The following is a 24,883-nucleotide window of genomic DNA, read 5'->3' as shown; positions in this document are numbered from 1 at the left end:
TGCAGCAGGATAAGGTTTTAAAGTTTGAATTTTTGCTATAAATGATATGAAATGAGATTTTGCATAGTAAAAATCTCTTATTCTATGCACGAAGGGTACAACTACAGGCTAGAAAATCCACACTAGTAGCAAATACTCTATAGCTATCAATCTATGTACAAAACAATCATGTATTTGCAACTATTTTTGGCACTTTAGAGCAACACCAATGGTGCGATCCATTTCGTTCGCCGCCGTCCGTTTGGGTCGTCGCACACAAAAATGATGGCCCAAGGCGTCGATCCATTGTCAGAACGCGTCCGCTTCGCGTCCGCGCCCACCCATTTCCGGCCCAAATTTGGGACTGAAAGGGTAGGCGCGGACGCGCGCCCGCCCGCTCGGTGTCCGCCCCCAACCACCACGGTCAACATTATTCATGACGGCCGTCATCCTCGGGCCCACACGTCAGCGACCGTCGCCGGCCTTTTTTAACCCGAGCGTGCGGAGGGTTCCGTCATCTTCTTTCAGAACCCCGCCCGTCCACATCCAGCCACATCCTCGCCGACCAAAACCCTAGCACACCATGGTCGGCGGCTTCCCAAACAAGGGCAAGGCCCCGCTCTACCCCGCGCCATCTCCCCGCCGCCGTCTTCTCACCGGCCTCGCCAGCGCGTGAGCGCCCCGATGCACCAAGCGCGGTGGCACTAAGAGCACCGCGTGCCGCTCTCTTACCCCGATGTCACGCTGCCGCACGACTGGCATCTAGATCCGGAGGGGATTCCGGTGCCGCCCGTGCCGCGGTCGGCGCGGGTGCATGCGGAGGAGGTGAGCCGCCGTCGGCGTCTGCTGACGACGGAGCAGCGGCGAGACCCTTCGTACGCGGCCGACTCCCTAACTGGGAGGTGTGGTTCGCGGTGGAGCACGAGGCGCAGCGCGCCCCACCAGTCGTCAGCGACGAGGACCAGGAGGCTGAGGCCGCCTACCAGGCGGCGCTCACAGCTGTCCTCCGCGACATCAAGGAGGAAGCGCGGCGCAGGGCCGACGAGGAGGCCACGTACCAGCAGCAGCTCGCGGAGGCCATCACGTTGTCGGTCATCGGCGACTGCGTCGTGCAACCTCCGCCGAAGCCCGAGCCCACGTAGCCGTGGGAGGTCTACCATTGGACCGACGTCGTCCACGAGTTCGTCACGGCGCCGCCCATCCGGCTGGGCGCGATACCGCAACAGGAGCAAGCCTACCTCGAGCACTGGAGGTCGCAGCACCTGCTGGCGGAGCGTGCCGAAGGCCTTCAGCTCATGGAGGTGGAGAAGGAGGTGGAGGAGGAACGATGGGAGGCGGAGGAGGAGGAGCGTGCACGTGCTGCTGCGCTACCACCGCCACCAGCACATCCTACGCCGACGGGACAGACGATGGAGGCGCAGGCAGCTGCGGTCTGGAACACGGCGTTTCCCTTGGCAGGCCCTGCACCTACGCTGGTCGACCTCACCGGCCCCGATGACGACGCCGCCGCCGCCTAGGGCTGCCCTCGTAGTTTTAAGTTTTTTTATGTTTAATTAATGTAATGCGGACGCGTGTACTCTCATGGGCCTTCGTTGCCAGCTTTTAATTGTTTAATCATGCACTTATCTATTTTTTTCGCACGTCGACAAAAATGGGTCCGGACAGCATTGGGCCCATGCGTCGACCCATTTACGGAAGCGGATGTTCGTATTCATCTGTCCGACCCAAACGGACCAAAATCGCCGTTCGTTTGGGTCGGCCCGTTGGAGTTGTCCTTAAACTTGAATTGAGAAATTAATCTTTAGTAATAACTAGGAAAAGGGCCCGTGCGTTGCAACGGAAGAAAAGAATAACACACGTTCTTAATTTTTCAAAAGAAAAAGGTTTATAATCTGACTATTTGTAGCTACGTCTCCAACAAAGATCATCTTATACTATAAAAATGCAGTTCAAGATCCATGGATTTTTTAAACACGGCTTGCATGTTGATTTAATACGTACAAAGAAACGGGTAAGTGATCCTCAATTTTTATCTCCAATCCTAATTTTGCTGAGATGTTCACCCACAATCCGGATCAATACCGGTATGAAAGAAAGACAGATAATGCATTATGGATTAGGATTGCATCCAAGATAGTACTTTTTTTAATGGTTAACGGATAAAATAACATCATATTCATATTCTACATAGTTTTCTAATTAAATTTCATATATAAAATGTTAAATTTGAAGTTACAATTTAGAAGATATGAGTGTTTTTAAAACATTTGATATGTATTGCGGGTTTAATGTCAACAATATGAGGGGATTTTCTATGAGCCAGCCAGTGCACGCCACACTTGTTATTGTGTAACACAATGGGATTTTTAAAACTCTAGCAACTAATCTCGTCGATCACAAACTACTCCCAACCCCTAGACATATAAACACTTCTCAAGAACTAAGTAAAACCTAAACCTAAAAGACTTAACCGCTCAAATTCTAAAGCTATTTAGATCAATCTTATGGAGAACTACTAAAATAGACCACATGACAGTATGAAAATAATAATCATTATTAGCACAATTTCAAACAATATGAAAATCAATATTAAACCACTGGTGCATAAACCTCATATCAACAGTTTAGTGTCCATCGCTTTTGCAAAATGAATCTCTTTTTGCCTGGTTTTTATTTTTTATTATCTTATGTTTTTATGTTTTCTTTTCGGTTTCACATTTTCTCTTAGTTTTTCTATTTACTTTTTTATTTATTTCTTTTTCATTTTCCTAAAATCTTCCAAATTTTTGAATAATGAAAATTTGTCTGATCCACAAATCATTTTTAAAATAACGAACATTATTAAAAGTCGTAAACATTTTTTAAATTCATTTTTTTTACAATGTCTGAATTTTCTGAATAACAAACATTGTATGATTTCATGAACAATTTTTTAGAACTCACAACTTTTAAAATTTGGATTTTTAAGAAATTACGAAATAATTTAAAGATAGGAAAAATAAAAAAATTAATGAGAAATAAAGACATAAAAATAAAGATAAAAACGTGGACCGGTCATTAAACGTACTGGAAAGGAGGATGTGCATTCTAGTTGTAATAAAAAGAAAAAGGAAAGACTGGAAAAAAGCCGCATGATCCAGTGATCAAACCCTGGTCTGCTCTCAAATAGCATGCGGCTTCAGCCACTGCGCTACGCGTGCCTTTGTAACATTTTCTTGTCCAAAGTTATAATAACGAAACTTCACGGCGATTTTGACAGGAGAGAAAATCTGAATCGTTTTCTTAACTTGTGGATGGCATGGTGGGTAATTTAGGACAACTTTAGGGGTAAAAATTATGACGTACGGCAGAAGCAATATCTGCTTCATTATTAGGGAAAGATTCATATTTAGGTGCTTCTTCACTGTGTTGAAATGGTGGGCGCGTACCTCTGTGGGGTCTTGAACCAATTTTTTAAAAACTAATTTAATTTTAATAAAAATACCTGGTGTTCTATATGAATTTTGATTTTGCAAACCAAACGTCCCATGCGGTAAAATACCTGCTGTTTTGTTCAGTGCGTCATCGTGGATCATCTTCGTCCTCCGTCGTGAAGAGGCCGCCGGATGGCGACATGAAACGGAAAATGGCGGCCTCCCCCGCCACGTGGCACCTCTCTTCCACGCAAAGGACACGTGCGAGCGCCTGGAAGCGTACGTGTCGCGAGCCGATCGCGTTCCGCGAGTCGGCAGCAGCTCATTTGCGCGCGTCATACCACCAAAAGATTTGGATGCCGCTTTTGGATCAGTAAATTGCGAATTACTGTACGATTCAGGCTGGATTTTGACAGGGAGATCAACGCGGCGATCTTTGCTACTAGTACTAGTGGTGTAGCGTAGCGGTGCTGAGCGCTTCTGCGAGGAGCAGAGCATCGTGTCCATGGAGACCCAGCGGGAGCCGACCAACGCCGGCGAGCCGGCCGGCGGCGGTGGCGAAGTTCTTGAGCGTAAGATCTGTTGTTCCTTTCACCTACTCACCGGTGCTCTGCTCTCTTGTGTAGTACGATTAGATCTCTGGGTGGATCGCTCTGGCATCAGTTTGGTGCTATGTTTACTCTGATCTGATGTCTTGCAGCAGATGCACGTCCAGCACCGGCACCGGCACCAGCAACAGCCGCACCTCCGGCACCGGCAACAGCAACAGCAACAGCCTCACCTGCAGCTCCTCCGGCTTCAGCAACTGACAGAGGTACGTGCACATCATCATCCATCCTCCTCCTAGCAACTTTGGTTGCAGGTTTTTGTCTGGTAAGTATGAATGAAAAAAAACGTACTGTACGAACTTGCGTGCAGATGCGGTGCTGGCCAAGGTGGAGATGGAGCGGAAGCTGTCGATGGTGAAAGCGTGGGAGGAGAACCAGAAGAGCAAGGCCGACAACAGGTGCGGTGCCTCGACTCGATTCGGATTAACTGAACCGAACCGAACTGCACTTTACATTTACACAAGGGAATTGAATTCTCTGCATCTTTGGTACCTACCTTAACGGGTGCAGGGCTGAGCACAAGATGTCGTCCATCCTATCATGGGAGAACACCAAGAAGGCGGCTGTGGAAGCCAAGCTCCGAACGCGGGAGGTATGTCAGACTCTAAAACTCTGAAGCCCGTCTTACTTCCCTCCCGGCACTTCAGTTAGCAACAAAGTTCAGTCTAGTCTATACACACCAGTGACACCACACGACAGTTAGTATCAGGGCAGGTAACGATCTTGCCCCAATTATTATTCGATTTGCAGGAGAAGCTGGAGAAGAAGAAGGCGGAATACGCGGAGAAGATGCGGAACCGGGTCGCGATGATCCACAAGGAGGCGGAGGAGCAGCGGGCCGCCGTCGAAGCGATGCGGCAGGAGGAGATGATCAAGTGCCAGGAGATGGCCGCCAAGCACCGCTCCAAAGGGACCACGCCAAAGAAGAAATTCCTCACCTGCTTCGGCTGAGCAACCACTGAATACAATCATAGTGAAGGTTGTGAACTAGCCTAGCTAAAGGACGTGCTCTCTCTACTGCTCTTGCTCTGTTCTTTTGGAACATCAATCATAGGCTTGGGTATGTGTTATACTCCATATTTGGGAGCTCTACTTCTTGCGTTTGTGTAGTGTGTGTATATATATATAATGTAATGTATGTGCTGTCTCGGTGTGTGGGGTGTGGTGTTGCTATGTAAGTGCACGGACTCGGATTTGAGAAATGTGAAACAAATTGTTTCTTGAGAATGTCACTCTGGTTCCTGTTATTGAGACAAATTGTTTCATTAACTTGCGCCGCAGGTAATGAGCCATCCCATCAAAGTTCCACCGGGGGGAGCTTTTTCCGATGTTGTGAAGCTTCCAGCAGCGTTCGGAAATAGGCCATCCCATCTAAGCTCCAGCGGAAGGGAGCTTTTTCCAGTTTGATGAAGCTTCTGAAAGCTTTCTAGTTGTTTTTCTCGTTTAGTTTTTTAGGACTGTTTTTTTTTTTACTCTTTTTACATTTTATTTTTTACTAGTTTTTTCGAAAAGGGTAACCTTTTTCAATTTTGATGATTTTTCTTTCAAATCAGTGAATTATTTAATAAACTTTTTATTGAAATTCTAACACTTTTTCCTTTTTATATTTTTTATTAAAATTTGTTTTCCAATTTTTATGATTTTTTATTAAAATTCTATCACTTTTTTTAATATCGATGAACTATTTTCAAATTTTGATATTTTTTTAAAATTGATGAACTTCTTTTAAAAATGGATGAACCTTTTTGAAAATTGATAAACTGTTTTAATATTTGTGATATTCTTTTTTAGTTCAATAACTTTTTTGAAAAATATATGAATTGTTTTTGAATTTTTTAAATTGGATGAACTTTTTTTCTAAAATTTCATGAACATTTTTTAAATTTGATGAACTATTTCCAAATCCGATGAACGTTTCTCAAATTTAATTTAAAAAATTAATTTGTATGAGCTTTTTCAAATATGATGATTTATTTTTGAAAATCCATTGACGTATTTGCAAATTCGATAAATGCTTTTCAAAATCATTGAACTTTTTTTAAAATTCACTGAACATTTTTTAAAATTGATAAACTTTGTGTCAGATTTGTGGATTTTTTACGAAATTGATGTACCTTTTTTACATTCTTAATAAATATATGAACTTTTTTTGTTTCCACAACATATTTTAAATTGAAAAAGTGCAACACAGCCGAAAGAAATAGCGACGCGAGCGAAAGCAAACGGGGAGCGATTTTCTTAATCTGCCGTGGCTCGCTGTTGGGTGCTGTAGGCGCCATTTCTTCAACGGGCGCCTACAACGCCCAATAGGATCTGCCAATTCTCGGCTCTCGCCACACTTTGGCGGAGTTCTCATAATGTGAAAAAGGAACCGCGCTCGAAAGCCCGATGGCGAAGCCCGAAAGGCTTATGAGAAGTGATTTGACCAATAAAAACAGCCAAATCATTCTAGCAAGTATAATAAGATGCGTAGGTGTGCTGTAAGATTTAAAATAGTATATTCTTACGGGATGTAAGACATAAAATAGTATATTGTTGGTTAGTGTGGAGAGAGAAAACAACGGGCTACAAACTAAGGCAAAATTTGGTTTTTACCCTTTTGTAAAAGTTTAGTCGAATCTAACCCTGGTTTGAAAACATTTTGGGTTTTGACCCTTTTCTTATCGACGGGGTCGATGACGGTAGGGTATAGCTGTCTACCGTCAAGGTCCCTGATGATAGGCATGTTGGGTAACGTAGCATAAATTCAAAATTTTCCTACGCATGTTCAAATCTTTCTATGGAGAGACCAGCAACGAGAGAGGGGTAAGAGCATCTTCATACCTTTGAAGATCGCTAAGCGGAAGCGTTGCTAGAACACGATTGATGGAGTCGTACTCGCAGCGATTCCGATCTAGTGCCGAACAACGGCACCTCCGCGTTCAACACACGTGCAGCCCGTGACGTCTCCCGCACCTTGATCCAGCAAGGAGGAGGGAGAGGTTGGGGAAGAAGACCAGCAACACGACGGCATGGTATTGGTGGAGAGACGAGGTCTCCCGGCAGGGCTTCGCCAAGCGCCGGCAGAGAGGAGGAGGAAGAAGTGCAGGGCTACGCCGAGGGAGAGGGAAAACCGTGTTCTCCAAAGGCCAAAAGTGCCCACTATATATAGGGGAAGGGGAGAGGGGGTGCCACCCCTAGGGTTCCCACCCTAGGGGGTGCGGCAGCCCTCCCAGATGGGGGGTGTGGCGGCCAGATGGGGACGAGGGGGTGGCGCACCCCTCTGGTGGGCCTAAGGCCCACCTAAGTTAGGGTTCCCCCCTTTCCCCCCTTTTCTGGTGTACATGGGCTGGGTGGGGGGCGCACCAGCCCACTTAGGGGCTGGTTCCCTTCCCCACTTAGCCCATCTAGCCTCCCGGGGTCGTTGCCCCCCCTTCGGTGGTCCCCCGGGACCACCTCCGGTGGTCCCGGTGGTCCCGGTACGTTACCGGTGATGCCCGAAACACTTCCGGTGTCCGAAACCATCCGTCCTATATATCAATCTTTACCTCCGGACCATTCCGGAGCTCCTCGTGACGTCCTGGATCTCATCCGGGACTCCGAACAACTTTCGGTAACCTCGTATAACAATTCCCTATAACCCTAGCGTCATCGAACCTTAAGTGTGTAGACCCTACGGGTTTGGGAGACAGGCAGACATGACCGAGACACCTCTCTGGCCAATAACCATCAGCGGGGTATGGATACCCATGGTGGCTCCCACTAGCTCCACGATGATCTCATCGGATGAACCACGATGTCAAGGATTCAATCAATCCCGTATACGATTCCCTTTGTCTGTCGGTATAGAACTTGCCCGAGATTCGATCGTCGGTATACCTATACCTTGTTCAATCTCGTTACCGGTAAGTCTCTTTACTCGTTCCGTAGCACGTCATCGTGTGACTAACTCCTTAGTCACATTGAGCTCATGATGATGTTCTACCGAGTGGGCCCAGAGATACCTCTCAGTCACACGGAGTGACAAATCCCGATCTCGATTCGTGCCAACCCAACAGACACTTTCGGAGGTACCCGTAGTGCACCTTTATAGTCACCCAGTTACGTTGTGACGTTTGATACACCCAAAGCACTCCTACGGTATCCGGGAGTTGCACAATCTCACGGTCGAAGGAAAAGATACTTGACATTAGAAAAGCATTAGCATACGAACAATACGATCTAGTGCTAGGCTTAGGATTGGGTCTTGTCCACCACATCATTCTCCCAATGATGTGATCCCGTTATCAATGACATCTAATGTCCATGATCAGGAAACCATGATCATCTATTGACTAACGAGCTAGCCAACTAGAGGCTTGCTAGGGACACATTGTGATCTATTCATTCACACATGTATTACTGTTTCCTGTTAATACAATTATAGCATGAACGATAGACGATTATCATGAACAAGGAAATATGATAATAACCATTTTATTATTGCCTCTAGGGCATATTTCCAACAGTCTCCCACTTGCACTAGAGTCAATAATCTAGTTACATTGTGATGTATCGAACACCCATAGCATTATGGTGCTGATCATGTTTTGCTCGTGGAAGAGGTTTAGTCAACGGGTCTGCAATATTCAGATCCGTGTGTACTTTACAAATATCTATTACTCCACTCTGGACATGGTCCTGGATGGAGTTGTAGCGGCGCTTGATGTGCTTCGTCTTCCGATGAAACCTGGGCTCCTTGGCTATGGCAATGGCTCCAGTGTTATCACAGAAGAGTGTCATAGGACCCGACGCGCTTGGAACCACTCCAAGGTCGGTGATGAGCTCCTTCATCCAAATTCCTTCATGAGTCGCTTCTGAAGCAGCTATGTACTCCGCTTCACATGTAGATGCTGCCACGACTTCTTGCTTGCTGCTGCACCAGCTCACTGCCCCACCATTCAACACATATACGTATCCGGTTTGTGACTTAGAGTCATCCGGATCTGTGTCGAAGCTAGCGTCGACGTAACCCTTTACGACGAGCTCTTCGTCACCTCCATAAACGAGAAACATTTCCTTAGTCCTTTTCAGGTACATAAGGATATTCTTGACCGCTGTCCAGTGTTCCGCACCGGGATTACTTTGGTACCTCCCTACCAAGCTTATCGCAAGGTTTATATCAGGTCCGGTACACAGCATGGCATACATTAGAGAGCCCACGGCTGAAGCGTAGGGGACATAACTCATCTTCTCTCTATCTGCTGCCGTGGTCGGCGACTGAGTCTTACTCAATCTCATACCTTGCAAAACTGGCAAGAACCCTTCCTTTGAGTTTTCCATATTGAACTTCTTCAATATCTTGTCAAGGTATGTACTTTGCGAAAGACCTATGAGGCGTCTCAATCTATCTCTATAGATCTTGATGCCTAATATGTATGCAGCTTCTCCAAGGTCCTTCATTGAAAAACTCTTGTTCAAATAGGCCTTTATGCTCTCCAGCATCTCTATATCATTCCCCATCAACAATATGTCATCCACATACAGTACGAGGAAAGCTACAGAGCTCCCACTCACTTTCTTGTACAGACAGGCTTCTCCGTAAACCTGTATGAACCCAAACGCTTTAATCACCTCATTAAAGCGAATGTTCCAACTCCGAGATGCTTGCACCAGCCCATAGATGGAGCGCTGGAGCTTGCATACTTTGTTAGCACCTTTAGGATCGACAAAACCTTCTGGTTGCATCATATACAACTCTTCCTTAAGGTTCCCGTTAAGGAACGCTGTTTTGACGTCCATTTGCCAAATTTCATAATCATAAAAGGCGGCAATTGCTAACATGATTCGGACTGATTTCAGCTTCGCTACGGGAGAGAAAGTCTCTTCGTAGTCAACTCCTTGAATTTGTCGAAAACCCTTTGCGACAAGTCGAGCTTTGTAAACGGTTACATTACCGTTTGCATCAGTCTTCTTCTTGAAGATCCATTTATTTTCTATGGCTCGCCGGTCATCGGGCAAGTCCACCAAAGTCCATACTTTGTTCTCATACATGGATCCTATCTCGGATTTCATGGCCTCAAGCCATTTGTTGGAATCCGGGCCCGCCATCGCTTCTTCATAGTTCGAAGGTTCACCGTTGTCTAACAACATGATTTCCATCACAGGGTTGCCGTACCATTCTGGTGCGGAGCGTACCCTTGTGGACCTTCGCGGTTCAGTAGTAACTTGATCCGAAGCTTCATGGTCATCATCATTAACTTCCTCTTCAGTCGGTGTAGGCACCACAGGAACAACTTCTTGCGCTGCGCTACTTTCCTGTTCGAGAGGGGGTGTAATTACCTCATCAAGTTCTACATTCCTCCCACTTACTTCTTTCGAGAGAAACTCTTTCTCTAGAAAGGATCCGTTCTTGGCAACAAAGGTTTTACCTTCGGATCTAAGATAGAAGGTATACCCAATAGTATCCTTAGGGTATCCTATGAATACGCATTTCTCCGCTTTGGGTTCGAGCTTTTCCGGTTGAAGTTTCTTCACATAAGCATCGCAGCCCCAAACTTCAAGAAATGACAACTTAGGTTTCTTGCCAAACCACAGTTCATACGGTGTCGTCTCAACGGATTTAGACGGTGCCCTATTTAAAGTGAATGTTGCAGTTTCTAATGCGTATCCCCAAAATGATAGCGGTAAGTCGGTGAGAGACATCATAGATCGTACCATATCTAATAAAGTGCGATTACGACGTTCAGACACTCCGTTGCGCTGCGGTGTGCCAGGCGGCGTCAGTTGTGAAATGATTCCACACTTCCTTAGGTGTGTGCCAAACTCGTGACTCAAATATTCTCCTCCACGATCAGATCGTAGACATTTAATTTTTCTGTCACGTTGATTCTCAACCTCACTCTGAAATTCCTTGAACTTTTCAAACGTCTCAGATTTGTGCTTCATCAAGTAGATATACCCATACCTACTCAAATCATCGGTGAGAGTGAGAACATAACGATAACCACCGCGAGCTTCAACGTTCATTGGACCACACACATCAGTATGTATTATTTCCAATAAGTCGGTTGCTCTATCCATTATTCCTGAGAATGGAGTCTTAGTCATCTTGCCCATGAGGCACGGTTCGCATGTGTCAAATGATTCAAAGTCAAGAGACTCTAGCAGTCCATCAGTATGGAGCTTCTTCATGCGCTTAACGCCGATATGACCAAGGCGGCAGTGCCACAAGTATGTGGGACTATCATTATCAACTTTGCATCTTTTGGTACTCACACTATGAATATGTGTAACATCACGATCGAGATTCATCAAGAATAAACCATTCACCAGCGGAGCATGACCATAAAACATATCACTCATATAAATAGAACAACCATTATTCTTTGACTTAAATGAGTAGCCGTCTCGCATTAAGCAAGACCCTGATACAATGTTCATGCTTAAATCTGGTACTAAATAACAATTATTAAGGTTTAAAACTAATCCCGACGGTAGATGTAGAGGTAGCGTGTCGACGGCGATCACATCGACCTTTGAACCATTCCCGACGCGCATCGTCACCTCGTCCTTGGCCAGTCTCCGCTTATTCCGCAGTTCCTGCTTTGAGTTGCAAATGTGAGCAACAACACCGGTATCAAATACCCAGGAGCTACTACGAGCGCTGGTAAGGTACACATCAATAACATGTATATCACATATACCTTTAACGTTGCCGGCCTTCTTGTCCGCTAAGTATTTGGGGCAGTTCCGCTTCCAGTGACCCTTTCCCTTGCAGTAGAAGCACTCAGTCTCAGGCTTGGGTCCGTTCTTTTTCTTCTTCCCGGCATCTGGCTTACCGGGCGCGGCAACAGCTTTGCCGTCTTTCTTGAAGTTCTTCTTACCCCTGCCTTTCTTGAAACTAGTGGTCTTGTTGACCATCAACACTTGATGCTCCTTCTTGATTTCTACTTCTGCAGACTTGAGCATCGAGTACAACTCGGGATTGGTTTTCTCCATCCCTTGCATGTTGTAGTTAAGCACAAAGCCTTTGTAGCTTGGTGGGAGAGACTGGAGGATTCTGTCAATGATAGCATCATCCGGAAGTTCGACTCCAAGTGAAGTCAGACGACCGTGTAACCCAGACATTTTGAGTATGTGCTCACTGACAGAACTGTTCTCCTCCATCTTACAGCTGAAGAACTTGTCGGAGACTTCATATCTCTCGACACGGGCATGAGCTTGAAAAACTAGCTTCAGCTCTTGAAACATCTCATATGCCCCGTGTTGCTCAAAACGTCTTTGGAGCCCCGTTTCTAAACTGTATAACATGCCACACCTGACCAGAGAGTAGTCATCACTCCGCGCTTGCCAGACGTTTAGAACGTCCTGCGCTGCTGCGGGAGCGGGAGGGTCACCTAGCGGCGCATTAAGGACATAAGCCTTTTTAGCTGCTTCAAGGATGAGCTTCAGGTTGCGAACCCAGTCCGCATAGTTGCTACCATCATCTTTCAGCTTGTTTTTCTCTAGGAATGCGTTGAAGTTGAGGTTGACGTTGGACATCTACAATATTTATAAAGACAACTTTTAGACTAAGTTCATGACAATTAAGTTCATTTAATCAAATTAAGTATGAACTCCCACTTAAATCGACATCCCTCTAGTCATCTAAGTGATACATGATCCATGTTGACTAACTCGTGTCCGATCATCACGTGAGACGGACTAGTCACCATGGTGAGCAACTTCATGCTGATCGTATTCAACCATACGACTCATGTTCGACCTTTCGGTCTCTTGTATTCGAGGTCATGTCTGTACATGCTAAGCTCGTCGAGTCAACCTAAGTGTTTCGCGTGTGTAAATCTGGCTTACACCCGTTGTATGCGAACGTTAGAATCTATCACACTCGATCATCACGTGGTGCTTCGAGACAACGAACCTTCGCAACGGTGCACACTTAGGGGAATACGTTCTCGAAATTTTAAGAGGGATCATCTTATTATGCTACCGTCGTTTTAAGCAATAAGATGTAAAACATGATAAACATCACAATGCAATCATATAGTGACATGATATGGCCATTATCATCTTTGCTCATTCGATCTCCATCTTCAGGCATCGCATGATCATCATCGTCACCGGCGTGACACCATGATCTCCATCATCATGATCTCCATCATCGTGTCTTCGTGAAGTCATCACGCCAACTACTACTATCACTACTACTATGGCTAACCGTTAGCAATGAAGTAAAAGTAGTAAGCACATGGCGTTGCATCTCATACAATAAATTAAGACAACTCCTATGGCTCCTGCCAGTTGTCATACTCATCGACATGCAAGTCGTGAAACCTATTACAATAACATGGTCATCTCATACATCATACATGCAACATCACAACTTTGGCCATATCACATCACATGTCAAACCCTGCAAAAACAAGTTAGACGTCCTCTAATTGTTGTTGCAAGTTTTACGTGGCTGATTTAGGTTTCTAGCAAGAACGCCTTCTTACCTACGTGACAGCCACAACGATGATATGCCAAAGCTATTTACCCTTCATAAGGACCCTTTTCATCAAATCCAACCCGACTAGAGTAGGAGAGACAGACACCCGCTAGCCACCTTTATGCACTATGTGCATGTTTGTCGGTGGAACCAGTCTCACGTAAGCGTACGTGTAAGGTCGGTCCGGGCCGCTTCATCCCACAATACCGCCGGAAAAGAATAAGACTAGTAACGGCAAGCAAATTGACAAACCATCGCCCACAACTTTTGTGTTTTACTCGTGCATAGAATCTACGCATAGAAAACCTGGCTCGGATGCCAATGTTGGGTAACGTAGCATAAATTCAAAATTTTCCTACGCATGTTCAGATCTTCGTATGGAGAGACCAGCAACGAGAGAGGGGTAAGAGCATCTTCATACCTTTGAAGATCGCTAAGCGAAAGCGTTGCTAGAACGCGGTTGATGGAGTCGTACTCGCAGCGATTCCGATCTAGTGCCGAACAACGGCACCTCCGTGTTCAACACACGTGCAGCCCGTGACGTCTCCCGCACCTTGATCCAGCAAGGAGGAGGGAGAGGTTGGGGAAGAAGACCAGCAACACGACGGCGTGGTGTTGGTGGAGAGACGAGGTCTCCCGGCAGGGCTTCGCCAAGCGCCGGCAGAGAGGAGGAGGAAGAAGTGCAGGGCTGCGTCGAGGGAGAGGGAAAACCGTGTCCTCCAAAGGCCAAAAGTGCCCACTATATATAGGGGAAGGGGAGAGGGGGTGCCACCCCTAGGGTTCCCACCCTAGGGGGTGCGGCAGCCCTCCCAGATGGGGGGTGTGGCGGCCAGATGGGGAGGAGGGGGTGGCGCACCCCTCTGGTGGGCCTATGGCCCACCTAAGTTAGGGTTCCCCCCTTTCCCCCCTTTTCTGGTGTACATGGGCTGGGTGGGGGGCGCACCAGCCCACTTAGGGGCTGGTTCCCTTCCCCACTTAGCCCATCTAGCCTCCCGGGGTCGTTGCCCCCCTTCGGTGGTCCCCCGGGACCACCTCCGGTGGTCCCGGTGGTCCCGGTACGTTACCGGTGATGCCCGAAACACTTCCGGTGTCCGAAACCATCCGTCCTATATATCAATCTTTACCTCCGGACCATTCCGGAGCTCCTCGTGATGTCCGGGATCTCATCTGGGACTCCGAACAACTTTCGGTAATCTCGTATAACAATTCCCTATAACCCTAGCGTCATCGAACCTTAACTGTGTAGACCCTACGGGTTCGGGAGACAGGCAGACATGACCGAGACACCTCTCTGGCCAATAACCATCAGCGGGGTCTGGATACCCATGGTGGCTCCCACTAGCTCCACGATGATCTCATCGGATGAACCACGATGTCAAGGATTCAATCAATCCCGTATACGATTCCCTTTGTCTGTCGGTATAGAACTTGCCCGAGATTCGATCGTCGGTATACCTATACCTTGTTCAATCTCGTTACCGGTAAGTCTCTTTACTCGTTCCGTAGCACGTCATCGTGTGACTAACTCCTTAGTCACATTGAGCTCATGATGATGTTCTACCGAGTGGGCCCAGAGATACCTCTCCGTCACACGGAGTGACAAATCCCGATCTCGATTCGTGCCAACCCAACAGACACTTTCGGAGATCCCCGTAGTGCACCTTTATAGTCACCCAGTTACGTTGTGACGTTTGATACACCCAAAGCACTCCTACGGTATCCGGGAGTTGCACAATCTCACGGTCGAAGGAAAAGATACTTGACATTAGAAAAGCATTAGCATACGAACAATACGATCTAGTGCTAGGCTTAGGATTGGGTCTTGTCCACCACATCATTCTCCCAATGATGTGATCCCGTTATCAATGATATCCAATGTCCATGATCAGGAAACCATTATCATCTATTGACTAACGAGCTAGCCAACTAGAGGCTTGCTAGGGACACATTGTGATCTATTCATTCACACATGTATTACTGTTTCCTGTTAATACAATTATAGAATGAACGATAGACGATTATCATGAACAAGGAAATATGATAATAACCATTTTATTATTGCCTCTAGGGAATATTTCCAACAAGGCAACTTATCCACCTCACCGCAACACACCCCTGTGCAATGTTGTCGTCAAGGTGTCCCAGAGTAGGTGAGTTGAAACATCATTTTCATACTTAGATTTTTTACGGTAAGACGTGCATCCCTACCATCAGGGCCATCCACCTCGGCGGTAGGGAAAGGGTGAGATCCCGAAATGTTTTTGAATCGGGGCCAGATCTGGCTAAACTTCCCAAAAAGGGTCAAAACACCAAATTGAGCCACAAACTAACACATAGTTGTAGCACATGCTCCTAGAGACTTTGCGAGAGAGCGAGGCAGACCATGTATCGATAAAATAGTACTTATTTACATCAAGCTATTGTAATTAGCGACTATAAGTATTGCTACAACTAGCTATACTATTAACCATGCTCTAAGGCTGATGATAATAAGAGTTTTCTATGTAGTATCATGGATGCCATCTAGGCATGCATGCATGTCTTGTTGTATGGGATATGGTGTACTCCCTTTGTACCTAAATAATTGTAGTCGTGGAGACCGATTAGTTCTTCCCAACTATAATTATTTAGGTACAGTGCGAGTAGCTCTCTAAGTGTATGTATTCAGATTCAAGAAAAAAATAGTCTTAAGAATGCCACTCTGGTTTTTATCATGAAGAGAAGTTCCTAGGCACTCAAGTTCAGAGTTCATCAGTTTTCGCCTATTACAACACTTCTGCAGTGTTCAAACATGCGTTTCCATGGAACCTCTTAAAAATCATGTTCAAACATTTAAAAACCAGAAGAGCAAGGCTGACAATAGGTGCGTGCCTCGACTAAACTCAGCTTTGCAAGAGAAGCTTGAAAAGAAGAAGGGGGAGTACACGAAGAAGATGTGGAACCGGGTCGCGATGATCCACAAGGAGGCGGAGGAGCAGCAGGCCATCGTGGAGGCGAGGAGGCATGAGGAGATGACCAAGTGCCAGGAGATGGCTGCCAAGAACCGGTCCAGAGGTGTGTGCGCCCCCACCGACGATGCAGAGGACTCTGAAGATGATCAAGAGAAGCCGCAGGAAACCAGCTATTTCATTCGTGGGCTAACAAGCCGGCCCACTTGCGATCGTAAGATTTCCCAGTGGCTTGCAATCCCATACTGGGCCCGCTAAGACGGGTGTAGCGGTAGCTACTTATATAGGCGATCGCCAAGCTGGAGAAAGGCGGCTGGCGTGTGGTGGCTTCGGCCAGAATAGAGAGAAGCGTGTGTGAAGTGAATTGCTGTGTGGGTGGTTGGGTGGACAACTGATACTTCTTTAGGACCCTAGATCTATCCATGAGAGTACTAGAGTCCTTACATCTCGTACTCAGAGCGCTTTGATCCTGGAGATTCCACGCCACTCGATTTAAGCTACAGCAGCGGAGAGTCGCCATGGTCAAGCTGTCCGACAGATCCAGGAACTTCTCCGAGCAGACTTCGCCGAGGCGCTTGACCACAAGTTCAAGGCGCAAGGCGAGGAGATTATCCAGTTTGTTAGCCAAATGCTCAAGGACCATGTTAAAATCGGGTGTCACAATGTCAATTGAAGACCTCAATTGAATGTGGACTCTCCAATTCTAGAAAAAATATTATATGTAGTATATTGCCTAATTAACATGCATGATACTTCCATTATGACTAGCTAATTACACTCAAATGTATGAGTGCTGATTAAGCCAGTTGGCATCTAATGATGAGGCTTGATTACAGAGTAGGAAACCGAGTCTCTCGGGTCAAGAGCTAGCAACGTGGAGGGGTGTGCGTTTGAAGTTTGAGCAGCTCTAGCTGGATGAACAGTTGACTTTGACCAACGTGGTAGCAGACTAGCAGAACGCAACGCAGGGAGAGTTTGAACAGCTCATGCCATTCGAGCATCGTTCAACGTGGGGCGGCATAACTTGAGCATATCTTAGCTAAGCAAGTGGACCGATTATTTTTGTTTTTATTAGAGCAACTTGACGCAAAACTAATTGTTTAAGTACGGCCGGTTGATTCAATCATACAAATAATTAAGCTAACTCGCTAGCTTAGCTATACACAAAAGAGAGGAGCATCGGGCACCCTACACCGCTTTCACAACCATACACACAAAACTAACTGAGCACCACGCGTAACCATGGAGGCGGCTCTGGTGAGTGTGGCTATGGGTGCCTTGAAGCCCGTCCTTAGGAAGCTGGCCACGCTTTTGGGTGACGAGTACAAGCGTTTAAAGGGCGTGCGTGGTGAGATCGAATCGCTCAGCCGCAAACTCGCTGCCTTGGAAGCGTTTCTTCTGAAGATGTCTGAGGAGGAGGATCCTGATGTTCAAGATAAGGTTTGGATGAATGAGGTCCGGGAGCTCTCCTATGACATGGAGGACTCCATCGATGACTTCATCCATAGTGTCGATGGGGAAGATACGAAGACAGATGGCTTCTTAGAGAAGATGAAGAACTCATTGGAGAAGTTGAGAAAGATGCAGGCTCATTATCAGATCGGCAACGAGATTGGAGATTTGAAGAAGGAGATCGTTGCGGTGGCCGAGAGAAATGGAAGGTACAAGACCCGCGAGGCCTTCTCCAAGACAAAGAATGCAACCATTGACCCTAGAGCTCTTGGTATCTTTGCACATGCCTCAAAGCTTGTTGGAGTTGATGAACCCAAGGCTGAGATAATTAAACTGTTGACTGAAGGCGTGTCAACACAAGAGCAACTGAAGCTGGTCTCCATTGTTGGATCCGGTGGAATGGGCAAGACAACACTTGCAAACCAAGTGTATCAAGATCTCAAAGGAAAATTCAATTGTCGGGCCTTCTTATCCGTGTCAAGAAATCCAGACATGAAGAATATCATGAGAACTATTCTTAGTGAAGTCAGCGGCAAATCTTATGCCGACAACAAAGCAAGGAGTTTACAACAACTCATCAGAAAGATCACAAAATTTCTTGTAGACAAAAGGTACAATTACTGTTTCAACTTGTAGTCCTTCAATATATACTCCCTGCGTCCCAAAATAATGAAGTTGAATCAGAAAGATCACAAAATTTCTTACACAAAGTTGAATCACTTATTTTGAGACACATGGAGTATTTAATGAAGTTTTTTTTTACATAAAGATTATCATGTAGTTTGTGTAAGAAATTAGTTTTATCTTGTTTTCTGTTCATTTGTTAACCGGTTGCTGCAAAAATTAATGGTCAAATGTTTGTAGTGAATCCTCTATTGATGTCCAGTAAAATAAAATGGAGAGTACAAAAAACCTCCCATTTTATATGAATGACTGTTCATGATTAATGCCCTTTTTATTTATGGTCTCCCTCCATTGAGCATATCACATATACTTGAGGAGTAGATCAAGTAGCCCTGATCCATTGCTAAAAATAATAACTCTTATATATTTTATAAAGATGTAAGGTCTGTTTTCTCTATCATTCTGCCCTATAAATACCGCAAACAGGAGCGCGTCTAGAAATGAACAAAGAAAGCGGCAATTGCTAGCTTATCCTAAGGTCATGAATGAAACAATAAATTCAAAATAAATACTAAAAATAATCAAAAGATCTATTGTTTGGCATCGAAGATGCTCAAGTTTTCTGCTGACATGCAAAAGTTCATGGTGATATGACACTCGAGGAGCTCTAGAAACAGAATCGGAGCTCCTCTAATGTCATATCACCATGAAATTTTGCTTGCACCTAGAAAACTTCAACACCTTTGATTCCAAAAATTTGCAGTTTGTTTGATTTTGTTTACTATTTCTATTCTTTTTACTGTTATCATACGAGCACATGAGGTCGGCATCAGAAACGCCACATACGAAACAAAGGGGCTACACAGGACCCAAAAAAAATACTAAGCTATGTTAAAAGTTTAGTGAGTGCAATAAATAGCCGAAAGTGCTATTGATGAACAGTAAAATCCGAAAAAATAGTAATTTTTTTTTAAAACTTTTAAAATTTTGTAGCAAGAAACATTGATGTTTTTCCTACATGCATGCAAAAATTCATAACGGAATCACATTCCTGGAGGGGTAGACAAAAAGAACAAAATTGATGCTCCAAAATGCTTTCAAAAACACTATTTTTGAAGCACTGATTTTGTTTCTTTTGCCCACAACTCCACAAATGTGATTTCACCATCAAATTTTGCACGCATGTAGAAAAAATATCAATGTTTCATTCCTCAAAATTTCAGATTTTTTCGATTTTTTTCACTATATTTGCCGATTTTACTGTTCATTCGGGAGTATATGAGCTCGAGCTCATATACTCCCATGTCCGTAAATAGCTGCTTATTTTCTTTCTTGTCCACCTGGACAGCACGAACACTACAACCTTCCTAAGTCTGGTTCCTGACTTCCCTGACAGCGATGCTTATCACTTACTCTGTAGGAAAACCCTAAGCTATCATCAACCTCACACATGTGTGCACATCACTTACTCTGTAGACACTCAAACCGAAAAAGTTATATTTTAGAGGTTAAGGGGCCCCATAAATCATTCATGGAGAAAGTAAGGGAAACAATAGTTTAGAGCATATGTAGCTTTTCTTGATTTTGAATCGCCAGATGTTTGGATCCACGCTTAGCAAGACTTTTTGTTCCTTCAGTGACCACCTGGTTGACATCCCTTTTAGACCAGCCAAATTCATGTGGTTTTTTCCATGATGTTTTGATCCATGGAAAAGTAGTGGCGACATCTCTTATTTGCATTCATCTCTTATTTGAAATGTTGCATGCTTGTGAACACTATCAACCACTCTTGATCTTTGCGTGGTCAAGCCTTATGTTTAAACTGTTATGTATCACACAACTCTCTCTGTGATTTGCCAAACTAATTAGCATACACCGATATACACACAATAATTAAGTACTTGTCATATATGTGTTTTAACGCAATGCCATCTTACTTAGGCGTTTTTATCATTGTGAACTTGTTTATGTTTTTTTGTATTTGTCTATCTTATTGTCTGCTCTTTATAGTAAAACCATGCTGATATTAGCCATGAATCCTTGTGCAGGTATTTTGTTGTCATTGATGATATATGGGACATGGACACATGGAATATTATTAAACTTGCATTCCCCATTACCAGTTCTGATAGTATCATAATCACCACTACTCGCATAAATGATGTTGCCAAATCATGCCGTGCAACATCATTGAATGGACATATTTATGGCATAAGGCCTCTTGATATGGTGCACTCCAGACTGTTATTTCACACAAGACTATTCAACTCCGAAGAAAATTGCCCCTTGTACCTTGAGGAAATTTCTGAGCAGATATTGGCGAAATGTGTCGGGATACCTTTAGCAATCATTGATATAGCCAGTTTGTTGGATAACACACAAATGATAGTACATCAATGGGAAAAAGTGAAAGATTCAATTGGTCGAGCACTTCAAAGAAATCACAATGTGGAAGGAATGATGAAGATATTGTCACTTAGTTACTTTGATCTGCCTGCTGAACTAAAATCATGTCTCTTATATTTTAGTATATTCCCTGAAGATTCTATTATTGAGAAGAAAGCTCTGATAAAGAGATGGATTGCTGAAAGTTTAATTCATGCAGAAGAAGGATATACACCGTATGAGCTTGGAGAAAGGTGTTTTAATGAGCTCATCAACAGGAGTTTGATCCAACCCGGGGAGATGGACAAATATGGTAGAGTCAAGAGTTGTCGACTTCATGACACGATTTTTGATTTCATCATATCCAAATCCACTGAAGAAAACTTTGTTACTTTGGTCGATGTTCCTAGTTTAACTGTTGGAACACAAAGCAAAGTTCGACGGCTCTTCCTGCAAGGCAGCAAGGAAAACAAACTTATAGTTCCAAGCAGTTTGGTGTTGTCTCATGTTCGATCACTTGATGTGTTTGGGTCTTCAGTGGAAATCCCTTGTATGGATAAGTTTAGGCATCTGCGTGTTTTGAACTTTAGAGGTTGCTACCAATTGGAGAACCATCATCTTGAAAATGTAGGGAGGTTGTTTCAGCTGAGGTATCTTAGCCTCCGAGATGCGAGGTACATAAGTCAGCTCCCAGAAAAGATCATGCATCTGAAGTGCTTAGAGGTGCTGGACTTAAGAGGCACCGATGTTTGTGAGTTACCAACATTTATTGTGAATATCAAAAGCTTGGTGCAACTATTAATGGATGACATAGATGTTAAGCTTCCTTGCGGAATTTCCAAGATGCAAGGACTAGAGAAATTGAAACATGTCAGCGTTCACAGCCAGACATTTAACTTGCTGGAAGAACTTGGGCGGCTAAAGTGTTTGAAGAACTTGGTCATCAGTTGTGACGATACATCGGCTGATAATTACCATGAGTCCAACACATCTATTGTAGTCGCTTCCGTGAGGAAGCTAGAGAATCTTCTTTCTTTAGGGGTCACGTGTGTCTCTGAATTGCTTGAAGAATCTTTGTGCCCTATGCCACTTGGCCTCCAGAAACTTGTTACCAGGTTTAGTATGGTTCTGCGGGTTCCAAAATGGGTGGGTTCCCTTGTTAACCTCCAGCACATAGGCCTTCAACTGAAGGAAGCCGATAAGGAGGATTTTTGCATTCTTGGAGGCCTACCTGCTCTGCGCATTCTGTCTCTCGAAATTTCTTCAAAGCGTAAAGATACATTGGTCATCACTGGTGAAGTTGGCTTCCCATCCCTGAGGGTGTTTCATTACTTACCATGGTATGGTGTGATAAATCTGAAGTTTGCAGCCGGAGCCATGCCCAAGCTAGATAGCCTTCATATGAGATTTAGGTCAGATGAAATCAAGTCTCCCGGTACTGGTGGCACTTTTGATCTCGGAATCAAGAACCTCCCCAGCCTCCATACAATGGAGTGTGTATTATCATATACCGGCGAGTGCATACACCTGCTGGATCTTGCAAAATCTGCCATGTTGAAAGAAGCCAACGAACACCCCAACCACCCTACTGTATCCTTTAATGATAGATGTAATTACCTTTTCTCCCATAAAAGACCAAACAGTACTTTAATTCACAAGGTTTATGTATCTCTCTCATTGCCTCATATAATCGGTTGTCTGTTTTTTTCCACCTCAGGCTCTGCTTACGTGTAGGCTGCATTCTCAAAGGTTCATCACTCCGTTTTTGAGTTCCGGCAGTTCATCATTTTCTATGATGGATATGTTTCTGACACCCTGCAGGGCTGCAAGGTACTTACTCAAATCCATATCCTTATTTTGGTCGTCTTGTATAGTGCCAGCATCCCTGGCAAGATCCCTGCGTGTTGCGCCCTCCAGATAGTAAGATACAACCATTGAACCATATAAATAGTACGTGCTTGTGAGGTGCCAGACTGTTTTTATTTTAAATCTAAACGCGCCATTGGGTTTACGGGGCATTTGGTTTGGTGTTAATGTGAGAAAGATGACATGCATGTAATCGTACGGTGTGTGCTGTGCACACATTTGTTTTTTTAATGAATTAGTTGCATGCGTTTGCTGAAAGAATTGTTGGTACATGTTGAAGCTTCCTTCTCCAAATGCAGTGTTAATTTTTCTAGTGCTATATAAATTCAGAATTATACCGCATAATTATTATCCTTAGGCCGCGTTCGGATTCCCTCCGCGACTCCGCGCCGGGGTGGAGTGGAGTCCAGTTACAATTTCTGAAGCTGGTCAAAGTGCGCTGCCGAACAGGCACTTAGTTAGCCCTTCTTGGCTAATTATTCCTTTTCACCGAGTTATTAGGCAAGCTAGGCACGATGCAGGGAACTAGGCTGTGCCACTGTTATTTTAGTTTCTTGTGTTCTCGATGATTTAGATGATGTTACACTTGATATTTGATACGCTATTCTCCTTTTCCCAACGATTTACATGATGTTACATTGCTTACGGTCTTTTATGATCAAATTTATGAATTATATATACCACAGTTACCAAATTTGACTGGGCTCGTAGACGGCGTGCGTGCAAAGTTGGAGGTTGAGATGAGGTTGTCGGCGGTTAAGGCATGGCAAGACAGCCGGAAGAGCAAGGCCGACAGCCGGAAGAGTATGTACTTTATATGATTTGTGCTTTTATTTATAAAGGGGGGCGAATGCCTGTTTCGAGGGACAGCCGAGGAGCAAGGCCGACAACCAGTGACCAAACTGAACTCAACTGTACTTCACTGAGCTTTGCACACCAGAGTCCTCCTCTGGGCATGCATCTTTGGCCAGTCTTAACTGGAAAAATGTTCTGCTCCAGTCTCCAGGGGCGAGGAGAAGATGTCGCCGACCGTGCCGTGTGGTTGGAAACACCAAGAACCAGGACGGCCATCGAGGAGAAGCTCCCAACACGAGAGGTCCGGACCCTGAATCTGAACCTTGACTTCCAGTCCGGTTCTTTAGTTACAACATTCACATTCAAAGTATCACGTCAGGATATGCTCATGCTCACCTCTTCCATCGCAAAATCATGGTTAAAAGTTAGAAATTATACACACACACACACAAACATATATGAAAACAACTTGTGAACATGCTAATTAACATTATGTACTTATGTTCGTCAGAATTGCAGGAGAAACTGGAGAAAATGCACAGAAGAAGAAGAAGACGCCCCTTTTCGAAGAAAAAAAAGGCGAAGAAGACGTGGCGAAACTAGGGTGTAATGCAGAACAAGGAGGCAGCAGAGAAGGGGGAAACTGCCGCTGTGGAGATGATCAGTACCATACTCCAAAGAGAAAGGTGTGATAGCACCCGGGTGCCTAGCCACCATCTATGAACAGTAAAATCAAAATAAATAAAACACAAAATTAAAAAAATCTGAAACTTTACAGCATCAAAGATGATCAAACTTTGTACATTTTTGCAAATTATCATGCCAAAATATCTTGTAGAGAAAGATGTACAAACAAGTTTCAGATTTTGATGCTAAAAGTGCTTAAAACTTCAGGTACTGAAATCTTTTTCGTGTGTAGAGCCACACGAATAGTTTTTTGACATAAAAATTTGCAAACACCTACAAAGTTTGATCCGCACCGCCTGCCTCGGGCCGGTTACTGGCTTCGGCCGTGTCGGCCTTGTCGGCTGCGTCACCGTCCTCCTCACGCCGGCTGCTGGCTCCGGTTGCATGTGTCATCGGCCGCATCGGGTCGGTTGTGTCAGGACGGCTGCCTGGTCGGCCGCGTCGGGCCGGCTGCCGGCTCCGACCCATGACCATCGTCACCGGCCTCATCTCGGACACCGTCACCCCGCCTCCACCGAGCGAGTTCCCCGACATCGTGCGCGATTGGGTTGATTACCCACCCGTCCGTGATCCACCTCATCTACGCCGTTTGACCGATCTGGCCCGTCGGTTGGGCATGCCTTCGTAGGTCCCATCAAGACTGTCCCGTGTAAAGCGTGCCCCTCCACCGTTCGA

The 24,883-nt window shown here is 45.0% G+C and overlaps 2 protein-coding genes across 3 annotated transcripts; both read left to right on the top strand.

The window, feature by feature from the left end:
- The first annotated feature begins 3,693 nt into the window (after positions 1–3,693).
- LOC123403544 (remorin 1.4-like) lies at positions 3,694–5,225 on the top strand. 2 transcript variants are annotated; one of them, XM_045097473.1, is made up of 5 exons: positions 3,694–3,964; positions 4,096–4,206; positions 4,311–4,398; positions 4,511–4,592; positions 4,751–5,225. In XM_045097473.1, exons 1-5 carry the CDS (start codon positions 3,898–3,900, stop codon positions 4,949–4,951), a joined length of 549 nt encoding a protein of 182 aa, XP_044953408.1. In that variant the 5' UTR covers positions 3,694–3,897; the 3' UTR covers positions 4,952–5,225. The 2 variants fall into 2 exon arrangements, with proteins under 2 accessions (XP_044953408.1, XP_044953407.1); XM_045097472.1 differs by having other exon boundaries at positions 4,093–4,206.
- Positions 5,226–17,578: 12,353 nt separating this feature from the next.
- LOC123403162 (disease resistance protein RGA5-like) lies at positions 17,579–23,756 on the top strand. The gene is made up of 4 exons (XM_045097123.1): positions 17,579–18,462; positions 20,524–22,469; positions 22,578–22,690; positions 23,413–23,756. The coding sequence occupies exons 1-3, from the start codon at positions 17,642–17,644 to the stop codon at positions 22,592–22,594; spliced, it is 2,784 nt and encodes a 927-aa protein (XP_044953058.1). The 5' UTR covers positions 17,579–17,641; the 3' UTR covers positions 22,595–22,690; positions 23,413–23,756.
- Positions 23,757–24,883: the final 1,127 nt, after the last annotated feature.

The sequence above is a fragment of the Hordeum vulgare genome, chromosome 6H (genome assembly GCF_904849725.1).
Source record: "Hordeum vulgare subsp. vulgare chromosome 6H, MorexV3_pseudomolecules_assembly, whole genome shotgun sequence".
Lineage (NCBI taxonomy): Eukaryota > Viridiplantae > Streptophyta > Magnoliopsida > Poales > Poaceae > Hordeum > Hordeum vulgare.
This window is presented reverse-complemented; position numbering and strand designations above follow the sequence as displayed.

Bases quoted from the DNA above. Each gene is read 5' to 3' on its own strand.
- LOC123403162 (XM_045097123.1), top strand. From the start codon at position 17,642: ATGGAGGCGGCTCTGGTGAGTGTGGCTATGGGTGCCTTGAAGCCCGTC. The intron at 18,463-20,523 runs GTACAATTACTG...ATCCTTGTGCAG, and splicing joins AAATTTCTTGTAGACAAAAG to GTATTTTGTTGTCATTGATG.
- LOC123403544 (XM_045097472.1), top strand. From the start codon at position 3,898: ATGGAGACCCAGCGGGAGCCGACCAACGCCGGCGAGCCGGCCGGCGGC. The intron at 4,207-4,310 runs GTACGTGCACAT...ACTTGCGTGCAG, and splicing joins GGCTTCAGCAACTGACAGAG to ATGCGGTGCTGGCCAAGGTG. The intron at 4,593-4,750 runs GTATGTCAGACT...TTCGATTTGCAG, and splicing joins CCAAGCTCCGAACGCGGGAG to GAGAAGCTGGAGAAGAAGAA.